Raw genomic sequence first — 20,904 nt, 5'->3', positions numbered from 1 at the left:
CTGCAGAGGAGAACCCGACCACAAGGGACGCAGCTTTGAAATAAGCCATTTCCATGCAGCTGCTCATCTAAAAAGCCTTCATTCAATTTTACTTAAGGATTGTTCTGTCTCAGTTTCTTGTTCTGCTTTATTAGGTTTTATAAACAGACAGGTAACCTTCTCTCAAACGTTTTCTGAGACACATGCATTCCCGCTTCCTCAGTCCATCAACAAGCATGCACAAAATTAACCCACAAACAGCATTTTAATACAGTTCTATGGAAATTAAATGAAATTCCCGGAAGTTCTGACCTTCTTTGTGGAAGTAAAGCGTTCAACTTCCAACACACGCACTCGAACAGGACATCCCGTGATGTACGTCTGCGTGCCCGGCTCTTTGAACCCATGGGTGTGATAAATGACAGAGAAGGGAACGCACACTGGAAAGACCACAAACCCTGTTAGTTCAACAGCCTTGTAACGATGGGGATTTCACGTTGGCATGAAAGCCAGCAGATAGCTGAAATGCTATAACATGGGAACATTTACACAGCAGCTTTAATTCCACTAAAATATACCAGGTTTTATTTAAGAGAGCTTAAAGACAAGCTTTCACAGAAGGGACTTGACTTGAAGAACTCAAGTGCTAAGTAAGAGTAATGCCTTCTGGTCCTAAAACAGGGTCAGTGGCCGAGCTTGGTGAAACCACTGAGGTCGTACTCATTATCAGTTATTAAATCCAGGCAGGACATGGGGTGAGAACATACAGACACCAACTCACCTGTGCCTTTTGGGTCATTTAGCACCTCCGAGTCAACCTCCTCCCCCTCGAAGTGGAGCTCCCTGGTATCCAGGCTCTCGATGATGTTACTCATGTCTGCAGCGATCTTCTTCAGTGTTGATGTAGCTGCATGGCTTTCGGCTTTCAGTGACATCTCAGGGACCTGCACACCTGAGCCAAGGGGGGCTGGGGAGGAGGAAGAAGCAGGACTGTCATCATACCCTCTGCAACACCTTAGCACAGCAGGGCCAAGGAAAAACCCTGACAGCGTGCGGTCCCATAGTCCCTCCAGCCCCTGACCCAAATTCATCCCAACTCTCCCCATCCTACATGGCCAATACCAAATTCCCAGCCCTGCAGCTACAGAAAACCACTGCCCAAAGCAGGTAGAGCAGTAAAAATACCACAGGTAGCTTCAGGCTACAAGAAAAAATTCCCCCTAATGCCAGCGACCACAGGACTCGTGCATTTCAGCTGTACTTTAAAATGGAAAATACATAATATTTCACTTTCCAGCTACAAAAACCTGCAGGGGATTGGTTGTGGCTTACAAATACCTTCACATATTGATTTCAAAGGGAAAGCAAAGAAGCTTCTGCATCAACCTGCCTGATCATCTCAGCTAGCTCTGTAACAATGACAATGCACCAGAAAAAGCACAAATCGTATTATTATCTGACCAAATCCTAAACTTAATTCACGCAACACTGTGTTACCCAGGTTAGGCTGCACAGAGAAAAAGCTCACTCAGAAAATCAGTATGCATTTTTGTTAAGTGTTCTTCCTTTGACTGAACTAGTGATATAAACACTATTAAGATTTCCTTTATTTCTATGCACCTTACAGTTTCCCACAGTATCAGTGTGTCTTGTGCTCTCCCACAGCTCCATCCCCTCACCAGGCTCCAAAGTCACAGACGTGCAGGGAGCAGAGCAGGGTCAGGGGTACCACAGAAAGCCTAGGAGCAACACAGGTGGATGCTACAACTCATCCTCACCCCTCCAGAGAGCTTGCACCCCTTATACAGCCCAGGTGACCGCAGGGGACCAGCCCACTGCCCCTTTGTGATGGAGACAGTGGGCAGCAGGAAGGCTGTTGCCTGCTCAGGGCAGTCAGGCAGGGGCACTTGGAAATATTTGGGGACTGACAACTACAGGATTTCCCACTTTTATTCCCACTCATGAGGCCACAAGCCTGAGTCAGGACAAAAATGTGGAAAGGAGAAGAAAAAAAAATAGGAAAAAAAGAAAAATCAAGATGTGAGGCATGTTCACTAAGACAGGCACAAGCTTTCAGTGCCTGGTGAGTATTTGCAAAGCTGCTTCTTCCTCCAGGGTCTGCAACTCGCCATAGGGCTGCAGACCTGGCAGCCAAGCTACAGCTCCTGGGCTTCTCCATGACAAAAAGTCCCTTCAATCTTTGTTCTGCTCCACAACAAATGTCACAGCTTGACAGCTACACTGAAAAAATATGGACAGGAAAAACTGGCAACATTTTACAGAAGCCAGTACAAGGATGCCCATTTATACTCATGGAAGCTCTTATACTGTGTGAAAGAATGACTTTTTAAAAAAAAAAAAAAAAAGAAAAAAAGTACAGTATTTCTGATGTTAAATTCTGCAAAGAACACTGCAATTATTCTTGAGTGAGCTCTGTAGAAAGAGCTGGGTATGCTGTAATTTGGAAATAATTTAACACTTTAATACTTCATGTGTTCAGCTGCTTTTGAAAGAAAAGTCTTTATTATCATTTCCTCTTGAAATAAGTACATAATTTTGTTACTACATAAGGTAGATATCATGTAAGCCCAAAAGCATGTTAAATTCATTTTCAGAAAAAAAAAAAAATATAAATCCGTTTGCACACAGACTTGAATCAAGAAAAACTGGGTCAATGTCTTCTACCAAAGCAAATGGAGAATCAACAGCTTCATCTTGGGAGTGAGGGCTCCGAGGGCCCTGGGGGCTCCGTCACCTTCCACCAGTGGCTGGGAACGCCACCACAGCACTTCAGGCTTTAGGACCAGACTGGGGCTCCCTGGGCTGACATATCCCTTCAAGAGATCTCCCTGAGTAACTGAAACACAAACCCACACATGTATAGCACCAGGTACCTCACGTCCCTTCTGTCCGGGGAGGGCAAAAAAAAGAATTTGCCTTTGTCCTCGCAGATGGAGATACACTGAGAAGTGGGACGATCAAGGCAAATGATAGGGATTATTATTATTATTACCCACCACCCTACCCAGCTGGCACAGCCTCCCTGCAGCCACAATTTATCATTAGCACTGCCCCACGCCTCCCTCATTGTGACTTGAAGGGAAGACTCTTCTCACCATCAGAAACTTTACACTTTACCTATTACTAATATGCGACAGGGGACTTTAATTACTCAGAGAGCACGAGGTACATTTTTGTTGTCTTCTAGCAGCAAAGTCATATCATCAGATACAGACTGGCTTCGGATGTTTGATTTTTCTCCCTAGAAAGCAGGCAGAGATAAACAGCACTCCCAGCAGAGAGGCAACACTATCTGGCTTTCCAAAATAACCCTGGGGGGTGGTGGGGAGAGCCCAGAGCTGCCCCACACCAGGCGACAGCACTTCCCTGCTCTGCACTGACGTGTACAATAAAATTCTCTTTTATTCCCCCACTCAGCACTCCATACAAAGAATTTTTTTGGCCATCTGTAGCTGTAAGTAAAGCAGCATCTTCCTCTGTATTTCTTCTGTTTGTATTCACATTGGGAAACAAAATGTAGGGTTTTGTTGTTTTTTTTGTTTTTTTTCAGTTTGAAGAGATGCTCTTGTTTCATGGAAACTTAATGCACTTTCCAAAATAAGAGTTTTGCATGGTCAAAGAGAACACAAGCCCAAACACACTTTGTACGTGCCGTGCCAGCAATTACACTTGAAGGAAACCAGCAGATAAACACCACATCAACAAGGCTGGAGGAAGAGCACGTGGACAGGAGCCAACACAGAAAGGATGTGCATCCTCCCTCCTCCTCCTCCCCACTGTGCCAGGTACAGCTGGACTCCCTTGCCAGATTAATTGATGCAGTCAGTTAATGGATAAACAATTAACCAGTGTATGCAATGACTATTTGCTAAGGACTGCAGCAGGGCTGCATAACTCAGGATTCTTCATTTTTTTTAAAGCTAAAGCTGTTTTCACAGCTGGCACAGAGATGTTCCGGGATAAAGCAGACTCCAAACTCAGCTGGACCCAAGTCAGTCCCAGCAGCAAGATTCTCCCCATCGAGACTAGAGCCAGATTATCAATTTGAGAGGGAAAATGTGACTTGTCTGTGGCTCTGCCATAAATCCCACAAACTTGGGCAGCAGCAGAGCCCGAGGGCACGGGGCAAATCCAGCCCCAGGCAGGGAGGGCAGTACAGGGGTCACCGGGAAAGACGGGATGTCCCACCTACCTCTGAAAGCTTCTGAAAATTGCTTTATACAGCTCTGCTAGGTAACAGCTATTTAACCTCCTGGCCAGAGGTTCCACGCAGACAGTGTCTGCATTCCCACAGGCAAGCCAAGTTAGCGCCTGGGTTGATCTGCAACAGGCTGGGTGCAAACACGTGCCAAGCACAGTTATCCGTGATTCAGCAGCAAAACAGAAGGGCTGCATCAAGGAGGCCCTGTCTATCCAGTGCCACTCACGGCTTGCACTAATGATGGGCTACAGAACAGGCTTATAAAACGTACTGATACTGTCAGCTTTGGAGGCTGCAATTACATGAAGGACAGCGAGAGAACTCAAATGATACTGGCAAATTGCAAGAGTGGAAATCGGATTAAATTCGTTAGAAAGAAGAGCTAAGTTTGAGTATTTGACAGCTGACATTCAGGATAGTAATTAGGCAGCAGTTCAAAAAAAAAAAAAAAAAAGAAAAACAAGAAAGAGAGATCAGGGGGTTCAGCGAGTCAAGAACCAGCAACCTGAACAAAGGCAAAAACTGCCAAAATGCACAAACAGGGTTACTGCCTGCGAGCCAAGAAGGAAGGCAGGGTGTGGAAGATGGCAAGAGTCAGATCTAAAGCACTTGGCTTGTGAGAGGATGGTGTCAGGACTAAGGGGAAAAAAGAGACTTGAAGGAAACACCTTGGAGTCTGCAAGCCTGTAGAAGACTCTTGTGAGCAGGATGGAAAAGAGGTAATTGCTCTGAAATGCTGGTTTAAAGCAAAGACTAGGGAGAAAAATCCCATCTGATGGCATGGGATCATCCAGGAGGGGTTTGCAGAGTCCCCAGGGCTGGAGGTCTGTAAGGGCAGGGGAGAAGCAACAGCCACCCCAGCTCCCCCGAGAGACCCCCCCACAGCACACACACACTCCAACCTGCTGCCCAGACAGCCAGGGGCTGGCATGGCCACCTGCTGATTAATAGAGGAAAGGTGCTGCTCCAGCTTTATCTGGCTCAAAGTCTGCCCGGGCAAAGCAGCAACAAGGAAAAAACACTGAATAAAAAAAAAAAAATCAGCGGTAAAGGAAAACTTTGTAAAGAATGAACAAGGACAAAAAGGAGATAGTAAAAAAAAATTAAAGAGAAAAAACATGCTAAAACACCCACAAACACTGCTGACACTACCTTTGTCCAGCTCAGTTTTCAGACTATTTCCTCTTCCAAGCACAATTTAAAGCTCTCTGCCTCCCTTCACTGGGCTGTCCTCACAGCACACAGCCCCAAACCTCTTGAACCAGTAAAATACATACACTGGAAATAGGGACTGCACCAAACATCAAGATTTCAACTACATATAGAAATCAAATTTAACTATATTAATCCCTGAGCCCTTGTGAATGCACTGAAAACCCCTGGCTCAATCCTGCAATTTTGCAAGGCCGATATCTATTTTTGTCATTTGCCAATTTGGTTACGTTTTAACCCCAAGTTATTACTCCGGGGCTCATATGACAATCTCAGCCTTTGCTAAAGAAATGGTGTTTTCCTACTTGTTGCATAGGACAATAAAAGCACAGCTTTAAAGGCATGGAAACCAGAAGGCAGAAAATGCATATTTTAGTAAATATTCATGAACAGCTCTGTGTTTTGAAGACATTCCTGATGTGAAAATATATGCAGCTGGTAATAGCACAGACTACCTAAAATTCGGTTGGCCTAAATTTATTCTCTTATACGTATCATGGCAGATCTGCCACAAGCTCAGATAATGGCTGCTCCCCAACAAGTTTATGATGCTGACAAGCACCATGCAGAGCTACGAAACCGAGAAAGCCTTCATTTGGGAAAGAGAGGAGTGGGGAAGAGAAAATACATAAAGTAAAAACAAGCATCCTCCCAGGGTTTGATGTTCTACATCAACTCCCATCCCCACAGCGAGAAACACTATAATCCCTGAAAATTACCCTCATTCCAGTTCTCATGACATCTCTCCCAGTACAGTGACCTTTTGGCAAGGGCTATGACAAGTGACCTCTGTTCCCATACTTGGCTTTGTCCCGCAGGCAGCGCTGGTGGTGGGACCCACGGGAGCCTCCCCGGCTGCAAGGAGCAACAGAGACAGGCTCAGGATAAAACAGGGCAATGAGATGGGTTTATTGAAAAGAAAAACCAAAACAACTTGAGCCAGAAATTTCATCTCTCCTCCTGCTGCTGCCAGGAGCCTGGGTGCCATAAAAACACCAAGAGCTCAGATGAGACGCCAAGGAAATCCTACACACAATGCCCTCAACAGCTATATGCCCTGCCTGGTGGTGATGAATCTTTTCAACTTAAGTACTTCCTAATTCAGCACTTTTTAAACCTAAAATTATCCTTGGACCACCCCTTCATGGAGAAATACCCTCGGCTGACAACATTCCTTTTTGAGGAGTTATATGCATCTTCAGGAGGAGTGGGGCTTGTCACCACCCCTAGGCCCTGGTACACCTTCCTTCCACAGTCCTCAGCAGGTATCAGACCTCCATCGAGCTGCTGGGAAATCTCCCACCAGGCTCAGGGTCCCTGCCAGGGCCCTGCTTTTCCAGCCCAGGAAAACCACATACCCATATTGAGTAAAAAAAGGTATGCACTGATTTCTTTTTCAGTATATCCTCCCCTACTACTTAAACCAAAATCCAAGGGCTCTTGTAAGTAGTGTGTTACTTTCCCTAACTATGCAATTAAAAGACGGGTGGGGGGGTGGGTGTTCAAAAATGCTCAGCATGATTCAACTCTGCTCTTAAGTTCAGTACATGGAAGTCATTTAGCCAGACGAGCAAGTGGCCAGCATGACACGTGGAGACGCCTCCTGAAAAATCTCCCCTTCGGGATGCTCATACTACAGGGACAACTCAAGAGAATTAGAATTTATTTTTTTAAAACACACAAAACAACTCCTGAATAAGAACCAAAGCATTGCTCCCACCCTGGAAAGATCTAGAGCTGGAAAAGAACTGAAATAACAAATCCAAATCAACAAAAACCATCATGTTCAGACACTATCCAGACCTAAATTTCTTATCTTTGGCCCAATCCTGATAAAACCAAAAGACTTTAAAACAGTTTCCAAAACAATTATTCTCACAAAGTTCCTACATTTAATAGTAATACCTCTAAAAGCAGGAACCAATTAGCACTTCCCACTTTAATGACTGCAGCACAGTTCCCTGGTTCTGCTTTATTGATTTCCATAGTCCTTCCCACATGAGGCTTACAGCCGAGCCACCAGCCTGCCTGGTGGAAAAGCTGTCACAGGAATCCACACAGCTTGTTCTCAACAGGGGACAAGATGCTTCAAGACTGGGACTGCCTGGAAATAACTGATAAATCTATGGAAGTCCCTCCTGTGCTATCTGTACCAGGGCAGAGCCCTTTCTGCTCCTGAGCTGGGCTCTGCAGCATCTGTCCCAGAGCACTCGTGCTAAAAAGGCAATGGGGGGAAGGAATAAAAAAAAAAAAAAAAAAAAAGGCAGATCAAGGAAAACTATGAGGTAAGGCACTGGTCATCATTGCAGGCAGCGCTGTCGTTACGTGGTGACTAACCCACTGCTGTAATCAGAAAACCCCTGTGTGATGCATTTTTCTCCACACCCAAGACCAGCCTAAGCGTCAAGGCACTTCCCAAGGACTCATTTTGTTTTACAGAACAGTAAAAGGAAAATATAAACATCCACAGATGAGCAGCAGCTGATGATCTCACACTGATGCGCTGGGTGCTCTGGGGCTCCCGCTCCCTCCTGCCCAGCAGCACACCCAGAGCACAGCCCCTGCTCCCGATCATTAGGTATTTATCAGTGATTAATGCCAGTCCTTCACATACTTATTCATCACCATGTTTTGGATTCCTCATGCACGGATGAGCATACTTAAGTACAGCACTTGCACCTTGTGCTGTGCATCCTCTGGGGAGCTGCGATTGACCCTGGATCACTGGGAACCCTCTGCTCTCTAGATGTGGTCATGGCACACACTCTGCACCGCTAAACCCTGGAAGACTGTGCATAACACTCTTGAAAGCCAGGACAGGGGTTGTCCAAAGCCTCCAGCACCCAGTTATCCACCTCCAGAGACCCACCAGCACTGTAGCTGCAGCTGGGCAAAAGGAACCAGGTGACACCACCTTTGTTATCAGCACCATCTCAGCATCCCCAGACACCACAACAAATGCAACAGGGAGTGGCCAGGAGAGTCCCAGACTGAGGGAATAGAAGGGCTGGAAGAAGTCCCTCCTTCCCAGAGCTCAGAGTAGGAAGATCAAGCGATGCAGCACTTCAGAGCACTGACAGACACACAGAGCTTGGCAAGAGGCAGAGACCATGAAAGCTTTATATAAAATTCTGAAAGTCAGGAGCTTGTCAGGGTGAGAAGAGTGATGCAAAGGACTCTTGAAGTAACCATCTCCACAACGATGAGAGGTGACAGAGACCACCGTGGTGCTCAGGGGATGGTAAGCATTGCTGCCGCTCATATATAGTTGAAAACGTCATATAAATACAGGACATATTTTCATGATCTAAACATATAGATGTCTGCATGGCCCTGTACATCACTCAGTGCTATTCTGGTATCTCCCAGTGCCGCATCTGCTCCAGCGACCACCACCTGCCAAGCCGCGTTTCCGCGGGGAATTTCAGCGGCTCGGAGCTGAGCGGGCGCGCTGGGAGGCAGCCCAACACCTCCAGCCCATGGCAGGGTTAGATGACAGCTGAGAAATGCAAACACAGATCTTCACATAACTCCCACCAGCCAAGCTAAAGCCGGTGAAAGCGGTGCAGCCCGTGCGGGGAGGGACGTGGGTGACCGCAGCAGGACCTGCCAGCCATCGCTCCCTGCCCAGGCACTCCCTGCTCTAGAGCAAGGCAGAGAGCACAGGTACACCTCAGCAGGTCACCATCCCCGCTCCAGCTGCAACCCTGCTGCTTATTGCCAAGTTTCCATTAAGGGGGAACATGATTTTTCTTTTCTCCTTCTGCTGTTAAAAAAAAAAACACACGAAAAAGCACACGGAGGTGCTAACTTTTTGTTGACCCTTTACGTGACTTGCTCAAAGAAATGAGAAATTTCTGTGGGTATCACAGCAACAAGGAGTACCAGATTGAGACCGTGTATTTTCACTAATAGTTTATTGCTTTAATAAAGTGCTGTTTCCATAGTCTTGATTTTTTTTTTGTTTGCTTGTTTTAATGGAACTTCTCAAATAATTTTCATTGGGAAAAAAACAGCTGACATGAGCAGAAGGTCATGATTAGCAGCACTTCATTACAGGACTCAAAATGCTCCCGCACAAGCAGAAGCCAGGTCCAGCTCCCATCCCTGCCTGGGGGGTTCAAGGCACAGGCTCATCTCACACTGCCAGGTGACCACCACGGAGGTTTTGTTGCTGCTTTTGTTCCTCTTAAAGCCCCCCAAGTGCAGGGAGCATGGCTGGGACCCACATGCAGCACCAATGGCTGCTGCACGTCCACCCACCCGGGCAACCCCCAGCTCCATCAGGTGTCTGCAGGGTGCCATCCCATGCTGATGCTTCCTGCTGCCATGAATCAACCTTGCACATGCTGAACATTAACCTCGGGCAAGCTGTTTACTTACTGTGTGCACAGCACGTCAGGGACAAACTTTGGTAAACCCAAAGCACAGGATAAACGTCAGGTTCACGGGAGAGGGAGGAGCTGTGGGGACACCACGTACCTCCAGCCGTCCCATCACAGGTATGTCACAGCTTCTCTCAGCTCCTCGGCCAGCACCCTGCTGCCTCCCCAGCCCAAATGGGACCACCCTGAGAGCACTGTCACCCACTGTCTCTGCCCAGGGCAGGGACAGGCTGGAGCCACCAGTGCAAAGCCCCACGACATGGTGCAGGCACATCACCCCAAAACACTCCTGTGCCCCTGTGGGCAAACCTGGATTTAGCATCTTTCCAAACTGAAGCTCCCTAATGATTTTTTTTTCCCCCCTTAACAATGCATTTAAAGACATTCCATGCATTCTGGCTAACATATTCCACAAGAATTTGATGTCTCCATCCTTGGCCGACTTCCATTCTTTAATCTACCCCTAAAGCTACAGCACTCAGCGGCCTCAGCTCCCACCACTGTCTTTTGCCAGTACACCCAGCACCACATGCCCATCGTACAATGAGACATCGTGCCCGAAGAACCAGCAACATGTGCCAGAGGCAGCAACAGGTAGGTGCATGCCTTCTCCTGTTCCACATTCCCAAAAGCAGCTGCTTATCCTCAGCCACGGCCAGCAGCAAGCACTAACACAGGCAAACATCAGCCTTTGGCCTCCCTTTCAAACCCAGAAGTCTCCTACCAGCTCATCAACAGCTTCATCTGTAGATCTAGGATAACATTAAGGCCTCCCAAGGACTGCATTTTCCTCCTCCCTGGCCAGCTAAAACAAATATTTGAGAACTTGTAGTTAGTCAGAAGAGAACAGTTGGCTTGGGGACATTCCAGGAGTAATTGTAAGAGAAGCTGTAAGCCGAGCTCAGAGGGCAAAGGTGACATTGTCCCCAAGACTTTACAGAGGGCTTCAGGTGCCTTTGTGAATCAGCATCTCCCAAGGAGACCCTCCACAGGATCACAACAGCACCCAGGACACCAGGTACTCAAGTTACTGAAAAAAATCAACTTTTCTATACCTTCAAGTGTTTGCTTCATTATCAGAATTACAGGTGAGTGAATAATTACAGAAGTTCAGTTCAGATTTTGCAAATAACTCTGGAACGATGGTTGAGGTTTCAGATCGGTACCTGCTGAACTAAGATCAAACCCAGGCAAATTCAGTAGAAAATTGCTCATTATAAAGAAGTAACTCACAGAAACAGAATAGCTCCCCTATGTTTCTTTCTTAAATACAACTAAACACCTGCAAATTTATGCAAAATAGCTCATTTACACACACTGACAATACTGACATCTTCCTTAGAACAAAATAGATTCCTCGGATACATTTTTTTATCCTCCTCTCCCAGAGGGGAAAAAAAAAAATGCTTCCATTAAGCCAGCACAGAAGAACACTGATGGCAAGCAGTGAAAGACGGTGTTCATGTTGGAACTCAAATTGAGCCTCAGCTGCCTCCTCGTTCCTCCCCCTTACTCACATGCCCAGACCTCCAGCATCCTACAAGCAACACAGGTGTCTGGCTTGTCCAGACACCCCGCAGCTCCTTCTCTTCTGTGAAGTCTCCTGCATAGTATTTTTCCACACATTCCTAGAGGAAATGAGAGCATTAAGGTTATGACTTATAAGCTTAACCCTCCAGACCTCAGCACAAGATGGGCAGATGCACACGATGAGACAAAATTTAAACATTATTTTTCCCCTTCAACTGCCATGACTTTCTGGAGCAGCACTGCTCAGAAAGGTGTCTGCGGATAGTTTTCTACATGTACAAAAAAAAGCTATTTGGCAGAAAGAAGAAAAAAAAACCACACAACCCTGAATGGGCTCAGACACCAGTTCCCATCTCACCAGTTCTTCTCCCAGTGAACAATTATGGCAAATGAGCCATTTTCCTGCCAAAGCTCAGCAGGATCAGGTCTAACCGCAGAAATTTCAAAGCCACCGTGAGTCATCTACTATTCTTTCTTGGTTAGACTTAACACTGGGTGGGACACTTACATAAAAAAAAAATCAATTTGCAGGAAACCTCCGTCATGGAAAAATACGCTTCAGAGCATTTCATGGGGACTACATAAATAGACATCTAGAAAGAGAGGAATGAGAGACCAAAGCATTTCTTTCCAAAAAGACTATGACTGGCCTCTCTGAATTATTTCAGCAGCCCTTTAGTTGTATCAGAGAGGACAGCTGAGCTTCCTGGGAGACCCCAGGACCCATGGGTGCTTCCCACCACACCCAAGAAGACTAAGCAAGGCAGATTTGTATTCTTTGTGTGGAAAAGTCAACGGCATGATGTAACTGCATCTTGTTTGTACAAAAAGAAAAAAAAAATGCAGTCCCAAAATATCCACTTGTTTAAAACTTCTTGTGCATCACATTCAAAGTTTGTTGAGAGAGAGAGAAAAATTTTAAACTGAAAGAGAAAAACCAGTGACATTGCCTTTAGCCAGGTAGTGGGGCGCAGTTATGATGTACTGCCATAGCTGCAACATCCCAGGTTACCAAAAGTGTTGGAAATGTGCAATTAATTACACTTGCTGGTTTATTTTTACCTCGGGGATCCCTGGAGGCTTCAAGCAAGTGTCAGCCCAGCTGATGGTGAGAGAAGCCAGTGCTGTGAGGCACATCTGATGTGAGAGCGATGCAGCGAGCCGCGTGTGCTCAGGAGAAGAAGAAATAAAGACCAGGGCAAAGAACAAGAAATGCTGATTTCTGATTTTAAAATAAATCCTCCTTCCAGAAGTCCGGCTTGTAAAACAGGTGACATTTCTGGGAAGTGGCTCAGTGATGCATTGGTGGTGGTGGCACCGAGGAGCCCCAGGGCAGCCACCAGCGGGACCCTGATGGGAAAAGAGCCAAGACAAGCTCCCCGACAGCAAGACAACCAGAAACACCAACTGGCTGTGAATCACTTGCTTGGACAGAGGCTGTCAGAGCCCTGCTCTGTGGGACATTGTCTGCCTCATACTGCCTTTTGTCTCTGCGTGCTGGAACGCTCGTCCCGGAGAAGAGTGGTCCCTCTGCGCCCAGACCCCTTCCCCAGCCGAGGGGAGGGAGCTGTAAACAGCCCGCAGAGCTGGGGAGCACACCTGATCCCCCTGCACTCTGTCCCCGGGGAGCCCAGAAAAGCACCAGGCATTTATCAGAGGGTTTATCTTATTTCAGAAAAAAGTCCTCATGTGAGGGCTGCACACCAGGGCTCATTGCACAGGCAGAAATGAAAATCCGAGACAGGAATTGGGCCCACTCACAAATTGACCTGAAAATGCAATGAAGGAAATTAGACACAGAAGGAAATTAAAACAGGACTCCACAGCCAAGGAATAAGTCTTTCTGTTGAGTAAACCTGCAAATAGCAATGAGGTTTTTCATCCTCAGCTCTGCACCTCCCCTCTCAGAGGCTTTCTATACACCACCCCAGCTTGCCCAGGGTGGGCATGGGAAGGATGCTTTTCTGCAAAATTTCCACCCCATTACTATACACATTGCTTTTTTATTACAGCCTTTATCCCTAGAGAGTCAGTTCCTTAAGGCAGAAGACCATTCCTTATTTTATCTATGCCTTCCCTGTCAGAAGAGAGGGGATAGAGGAAGAGGGACAATGTTATTACACTAAGATAATTAATGTAAACTGGCTACTCTGCTGTCAAATCCTACTAGAGGCGAAGCACAGTTTCATTTGCTGGAACTCAGTATGGTCAGCACTGTGTCCCCAGAGAGAAAAGGAAAAGTTTTAATGGAAAATGATTGCAGAAACACAATCAAAGAGCAGGGAGGTGTGAATACTGCCTGTGGCTGATGCCGGCAGACCAGCAAATGTGTGCCAAAGAGATGCTGCTGGGTTCATTCCCACCCAGCCCCACTCTTGGGCTTATTTTCTTAACAAAGCAAGCACATTAGCCTGATAAGATTGCTATCTCAAGGTGATTATCTCGATATTAAAATCTTGCATCTCCTTCTGGCAATAAACCCTGACCACATGCTGCGCTGTCACCCAGCACACCACACTTGCTGTCAGAGCAGCAGCAGGTCCTTCTGGCTCCATCCCCCTCCCTGACCCCTTTTTAGCAAGTTTTCCCTCACCAGTATCTATTTAGACTCACACAAGCCAGAGCTGTTTTTAAATTGCAAGTTTTTATTCTCAGAAGCAAAACTTGCCTCCCTGCCGGGGCATGTGGCTTCCTCCCCTCCCCACTGAGGAGGCAGCACATGCTGGGGGGATACCTGGTGCTGTCCCACCTCATTTTGGGGTCCCAACTCTCCACCATGGAAGCAGCAGCCACCAGACAGCTTCTCCCCCCTCCTCGCACCAGCAGATGGGTGCCCGGGGGACATGGCACCCCAGCGCAGGCGAGCTGTCTGACAGACACGAGTCCCACTCCCGCTGCGTTATGTAAACCCCCAGGTTTTGGTGTTTATCTGCTTTAAGGATCTAGAAAGCACTAAATGCCACCGCAGCGTGTGGGCACGGGGAGCGAGGGATGCACCAAGCACTCAGGGCAGCGGTGATGGCACGCGATGCCGACCCCGGAGATTAGAAACCTCCCACTATTATTGCATGGAAACCGAGAAAACTTGGAATCCTGAATACACAAATACATATATAATCCACGATCCACAAATCCACATTTCCCTCCTGTTTGCTGCTCCCAGGCACAGGAGCCAGGGTAAGGGCACATGTCCCCTGCCCCAAGGGCCACAGCTGCTTCCTGCTATCCTGTACCCCCTGTGCCAAACAGGTCGGGGAGCAGCATGACAAATATTTTGTAAAGAAAAGCTGCCAAACAAAGGTTTGGGTCGGTTTGTTTGGTTTTTTTCTGCCCATTGCCTCCACCACCTTCTCCTTTCCAGGGTGTCTGCACATGTGGAGCTGGTATGTGCATCTGGCCGATGCTCCGGAATCCATAAAAGCAAGTGACAGGGCAGGGGCACCTGGCTAAAGAGCTGTTTAAAAAAATATTTTTTTATATGTATAAACAAAAAAGTTAAGTTGATAATATATATATCACCATCCTGCAGCTCATCAGGGCCAAGATCTGGCCCCGCAGAGTCGGCTGCAAAGAAGCCAGGCTGTGTGCCAGCTACTCACACATCCCACATCTCAAAGTGCAAAAAAGCGTGGCAAGAGGCACCTGAATAAGGACCAAAAAAACCCTTCTTTTTGGAAAGAAAGGAAAAAAAAGCTCTCCAAGGTTTTGTGAAGGGAAATTAAAACAAGAATCTAACTGCAACTTCTGTCAGTCACACAGCCATGACCAATCTTCTCCTGGTCCCTGCAGAAGTGTTTCCACAGTACAGGACATGTGAGAGCAAGTTAAAAAACACACCATCATTGTGAGCTAGACAATAGGAGGAAAAAGCATGCAGTGTTTGCTCTCACCCTCAGCTAAGATCAGGTACTTACTGATACTGTACACTCCGGCAACCCAACACTCAGAAGAAAACAAAACTGACTCCTCAGCTCCATTACACAGATTTAGGGCTGCTGTACTGTGCTCATTCACACCCAAACTTTTTCTTTATTATTTTTTAAGTGATTTGCTGCAAAATAGTTGCTCCAGTGAAAAATTAAGGGATTACCTGCTTGCAACAAAGGCAAGAGAAAGGTGCTTCTCATAACAGAGTACGGGGGGGTTGCTGCAGTACTCTGGGGCTTTGGTTATTTCAGAGACTGAATTTCTGCTTTGGTACATTCACTAGGTAGAGATGATAAACCTAGAAGCTTGTATAAACAGTAATAACCAATATCTTCTTTATGATTTCAAGGGAATAAAATTTATGGCAACAGTGGCAATTAAATGCATTCCCTTGACATTTCTTCCCCTGCAGATTTGCTAACTTGCTTTAAATCAATACCAGAAAAGGAATGACTGTAAAAACCCAAGTTCAGTTCATGTCTAAGAGACAGAGGAGACACAACTGCACTTCTCTGCATGGTTTATCAAGGACGAGATTTCTCAAATCAGTGCTGGAGAGCAGACCCACTGTAAAACAAGGGATCTTTCCTTTACTGCAGACACACCTGCAGTCTAAAGAGCACTCCATAAATTACAGGGGATAACAATGTTACACAAGCCTTTACAACTTTGCTACTATTAAGCAGTAAAAATGTCTAGGTGAGGCATGGGATTTCAGTCCACTTCATGAAAGAATGATTTCACCAGCAACAATTACCTACCTAGCGCTTAGAATTTCATTTATATATGTAAAGCAGTATCTCCAGCAGTTTAAAGAAGCTGCAATTCCAATCCCAGCAAACTCTTCCTCAGCTGTGAGAGGTCAGGAGACACCTGCCAGCAAGAGCATTATTTGTGGCAGAAGTTCAAGCCTCTCAACATAAAAAGAGCATGAGAGCCCCCAGGAGAACTCACTTAATTAAGTCTTTTCCAGTAAGACTGGAGCCTCAACACTAATTTTTAATAATCCTGAAAAGGAAGATGTTATGTATCTGGACAAAGTGGAACGTGCAAATGAGTACTGAAGTGAGACCCTGTAATCTTCTCCAAGTGGGAAAGTTAAATTTTAGCTAAATAAAAATTAAACAGACACACCTTTTGATAAACTTCCATTGAATCAGCTGAACCAGAGTCTGCAGGAATCTCTGTAAATTTTCATAGGTCTTTTCAGAGGGATCTGGGTTTCTCCCCAGCCTGTTTTGATAAACCTCAACCTTCTCCCCCAGGAAGCTCTGACCAAGCCTGGGGCTGCCCCTCACCAGCAGGAAGGGCAGCACTGGGGGCAGCCCCCCCCCCAGCCAGCTCAGCCCCACATGAAGACGGGTGATGGGGACACTGCGGCGGTGTGGGCACTGCAGGTCTCCCACATGCTGCACCCCCAGCCCCAGGGAAGGCCAGACACACTTCCCTGCCACAAAAAAAAATACTGATTTTACGTGTTTGGTGGTATCTCACAGCAAAGAAAGAAGAAAGCGCCCCTTTCAGCCCCAGGCGAGCACAGGGCAGAGCAGAGCAGTTGTACAAGGGGGGCTGGCGGTGACCATCCTGCACCAGCCTCAGCACCCATCCCCCGAGCAAGGATCAGGGATCCCAGCATCCTCGGGCAGCGCTCAGCATCGCACGGGAACACTTATGCTGAAGGAAAGGGCTTTTTGTATCTTCACAGTAAATAGAGCACAGACAAATGACAAGCTGAAAAGGAAGGGTAGCCCAGGGCTTAAATTTGGAGCTTCCCAACTTCTGGCGAAGCTGGGCAGGATCTGGGCACAAGACCCAAGCCAGGGAGCTAACACTCCTGAGCGTCATGGGAAGAGGTGGTCAGAAATTAAGTTCCCCGGTTATCTGCAAGTCTCTGGCGTGCGCTCACGCTATCAAATGCCAGAGATGGCATGAGAAGGAAAACGTGAATTCTTAAGCGATTAAAGACACTCGAGAAAGAGCTCCCACCCCCCGAGCTGCAAACAGAGAGCATTTGTCCCAGCAGCCATGGACACACCGGCCGTGACATCCCATGACTTACCACGTCCAACCAAACCCCAAACTAACCGAGCTTCACCCGCCCCGTTAAACTATCAGCGTTCGTCCCCCAGCCAGCCACCCAACGCCGATGGCTTCAGAGGCATCGTGCAGATTTACTTAAAGGAGGGACCTGGAGATCACGCAGACCTGGACACAGTTTGTTTTGTCCTGCTGTGTGCAGAGAGCCCGTGTCAGCCCGGACCACGCAGGGGAAACACTCCCACAGGCACCGGAGCTGCGCCGGCATGAGTCTGCCCAGGGCAGATCTGGGGCAAGGAAGAGCTTCCCTGGAAGAGCCAAATAAAGAAAAACAGCACCAGGCAGAAAAGGCTTTCACTGCAGGGAATGGAACCGGGAGCTCGGCCGAACGGGTTGTGGCAGCCAGCTACCAGCACACGTTGGGAAACTCTCCAGTTTACCCCAAAACTGCGGCTGCTGGAAGGGCCAGGGCAGAGACACGGCTCTGGAGTCGCACCAGCCAGACACATCTCAGCAACGCAGAAGTTCGCAGCAGATGTCCAGCGCCCACCCCCAACCCCCCGCGGCTGACTCCAGGCCGGCGCGGCGCTCACCGGGTCCAAACCCACCCGGTGCAAGGCATCAAAAAATCAGTAAATCAACCCAAGTACGTCCTACGGGGCTGATAAACACCTCCCCTTGGCAAAGTTTGCTGCCCAGCCTCAGCGAAGAGCCCGAGCAGGGACTTAACTCGAAGAAAACAAAAAAACCCGTGCTGTGCTTAAATAACCGCCTTTTTCTGCCCCAAAGCCACCCCCCGCCACGGCAGGGAACCGGCGCACCCCGCGGAGCGCACCCCCGCCGCCCCGCAAACCCCCCGGAGCTTTTCCCTACCAACCTCCTGCCCCGGGGCAAGCGGGAGCCTCATGGCGCTGTCAGGGCCGGCACGACCGCGTCGCCGTCGTCGTCGTCTTCTTCTTCTTCTACTTCTTCATCCTCCTTCCCACCCACCCCACCCTCCCGGCCCCGGCCGTGGCCCCGCAGCCCGGCACCGCCCAGCCGGCCCCTGGGCTCCAGCATCGAGGCTGGCCCCCTCGGCAGCGGGGAGCGTGACCCACCTCCAGGCACTCCAGCCTATGGGCTCTGGATAATTAGGGGAAACCACTCCCCCCAGCTGAGGAGAGACTGGGATACCGGCAGGAAGGGTGGAGGGAAAGGGCGGGGTGGTTTAGCGGGTTCTGCCCCTTTTTTCTATGGTGGGTACGTCTTATTAAAGGAGGGGAAAAAAAAAAAAAAAAATCAAGAAATGATCCATTAACAGTGAGGAGAAAGTCTGCTTTTTTTTTTTTTTTTTTAATTTCAACTTCACAGCCCTGCAAGTCCAAGGACTCAAAGTGATTTGCTCCACGCTCATGGAAATACAGCTTTCCCAGGGAACACAGTTTTTCCCCTTTTGTACTCTTCTCGCAGAAGCCCAGTTACTTCAACAAGGAGAAGCCAGCTTACCGCCGCCAAGAAATTGCATTTGGCGAGGGGAACAAATGAAAAAGTCAGTGCAAATTAACAATGAATTAAATACACGTGCAATGTTATTTTTAGGATAAGACAACCTAATAATTATGGTCACATATTGTTTGTATCTGAGCAGTACTCGCCTGCATATGCTGCATTTTTCATGTTACTTCCTATATGCCCTTTTTAATATGCAAAGGAGCAGATTTTTTAGCAAGAGGGAAAATGTTTTTGCTTATAGAAGTGTTGAACTGACAAGCGGAGAAGCAAAAACCCTCCATACGTTAAACAGCTATAACAGTCTCACATACTGGCATGCTGGTAAAATGCCTGAAACCTGTCTGCAGTGCTACAGCTTCCATCGCCGCAGCTGTACAGGGGACATTTTGGTGACTTTTTCCAGGGAATTCAGTGTTCCCGCTTCTGGCTCTACAGCAAGATTTCAATATGGCCATCACGATATTTTTCTTCCTTAAAGGATTTTTTTTTAACGGTGAGGAACCGAACCATGGTCCTCAAATCTACATGAGGTAAATAACGTGACTTTGGTCACTGCTAATGCAGAGACAGACTCTACCCCTGTTGTGGCAGTGCAGTATTGAAGCATCTCCACATTCTCCACCAGCGCAGTACCCGTTTTGGTTGTGGGCACACCTGCAGCACGTCGCCTCAGCTCCTTTACACTGCATTTACTATGACATGGTTGAAAACAGCTTGAGTGATGTGCTTCATGTTTAAAATCAAACAGAAATTTGAGGTGGGTTCCCGGTAGCATTGCAACTTCCTTCAACTCACGCTGCTGAGCTCAAACATTGCTCCACTCAGCATCTAAGAAGAGCTGTGAGTCAGGGTGGCTCACCAGTGCTTTCTGTATTGAGCAAGGAAAAAAGCACAGACATTTCTAACACTCAGCGTCATGAGAGAACAAAGCAACGGAGAAAAGCAGGGTGGAGCTCTGCACCAAAGAACAGGGGCGATGGGAAATACAAAACGTCCCCCTGTATCACTGGCATCACCCTTCCACCCCAAAGAGCTGGCAAAGCCGTGCTTGAGAGGGACACGTTACCCCACACCGTGGAGAGGTTTCATGCTAACGCCAACATACGGGATGGAATCAGTGGACAGACAGCACGGGGAGCGTCCATCAAGGCACCCACCTGCCCAGGACGCCCCATCTCTGCCGTTTTCTCCAGCCTCACCTCTGCTGACTCCACAGCTTCCTCTGCCTGCCGCAGGCACCCCCTCATCTCCCGTCCCTGCGCGCCTCTCCACGTGCGTTGGTACGGGGAGGGGACATCTCAGACACAGAGGAGAGTGACTCTCCCCACAGACATCCCCTGCCCACCCGCCCGGTGCTCATTTCAGCGCTCATCACCTATGCAACTGCCTGGCTGAATTCTGGCAAATCTTTACAAATCCGTAAACCTTAGTTCAGTTAATGCATATTTAATTTCTCTGCTGCTAGGTTTATTTTGGCAGCCGCTGTGAGCAGGGCTAGGCCAGCAGCAGAAGAGAGCAGATATTCTCCATGAACATTTTGGTCTCTACGTAGCAGAGTTCCCCTCTCCTGAGCACCACAACAGGGCAGGTTCCTCACCCACAGTTTTCATTTATTCCAGGAGAAATGCCATTGTGCTCCTGTCCGTTAGTAATTTGCTACACTTCCCATAACTTTCCCCATCCCAGAGGCAATTCATAAAGTGGATACCTGACACACACCTTCAGAAATATCTCAAGCTCTGAAGAAACACAATATTGTCTGTCAGATCTCATCCCCAATCTCAGTCACCAGCTGGCATCACAAATACACAGAGAGGGGAGGACTGGAGGGGCAGTGACTGCTAGACACTAGAAAAATGGCCTCAGAGCAGTTGGGAGCAAGTGTGTGATAGCACCAAGAAGCTATCAACTTCTCCAAGCCTCTCAGACCATTTTCTTGCACCCAGAAAAGCACTCCTTTTACTCCACAGCAAAAAGCAGTTTTGCCCAAGGGCTGGGGTGCAGGAGGTGCCCTCAGTGGTTTCAGCAGAGTTGTGGCAAGGATCTGTCTGAGGTGTTGAACACAGATGTCATTTAAATACAGGGGGTTTTCTCACCAGGTTGCTTTTCCCTTGTTAAATG

At 47.7% G+C, this 20,904-nt stretch overlaps 1 protein-coding gene across 2 annotated transcripts in view; it reads right to left on the bottom strand.

Annotated features, from left to right (window-relative positions):
* PLD1 (phospholipase D1) overlaps positions 1-18,261 on the bottom strand; it is a 67,143-nt gene extending 48,882 nt beyond the window's left edge. For both annotated transcript variants that reach the window (XM_074911678.1, XM_074911679.1), the window contains exons 1-3: positions 18,170-18,261; positions 761-946; positions 292-419 (exon numbers count right to left, since the gene is read on the bottom strand). In XM_074911678.1, coding sequence (XP_074767779.1) covers positions 292-419; positions 761-914 — 282 coding nt within the window. In that variant the 5' untranslated portion in view covers positions 915-946; positions 18,170-18,261. The remainder of the gene's footprint in view (positions 1-291; positions 420-760; positions 947-18,169) is intronic.
* Between the last annotated feature and the right edge of the window lie 2,643 nt (positions 18,262-20,904).

This window comes from Athene noctua, chromosome 8, assembly GCF_965140245.1.
Source record: "Athene noctua chromosome 8, bAthNoc1.hap1.1, whole genome shotgun sequence".
NCBI lineage: Eukaryota > Metazoa > Chordata > Aves > Strigiformes > Strigidae > Athene > Athene noctua.
Note: the sequence above shows the minus strand (reverse complement) of the source record. Positions and strands in the feature narration are given on the sequence as shown.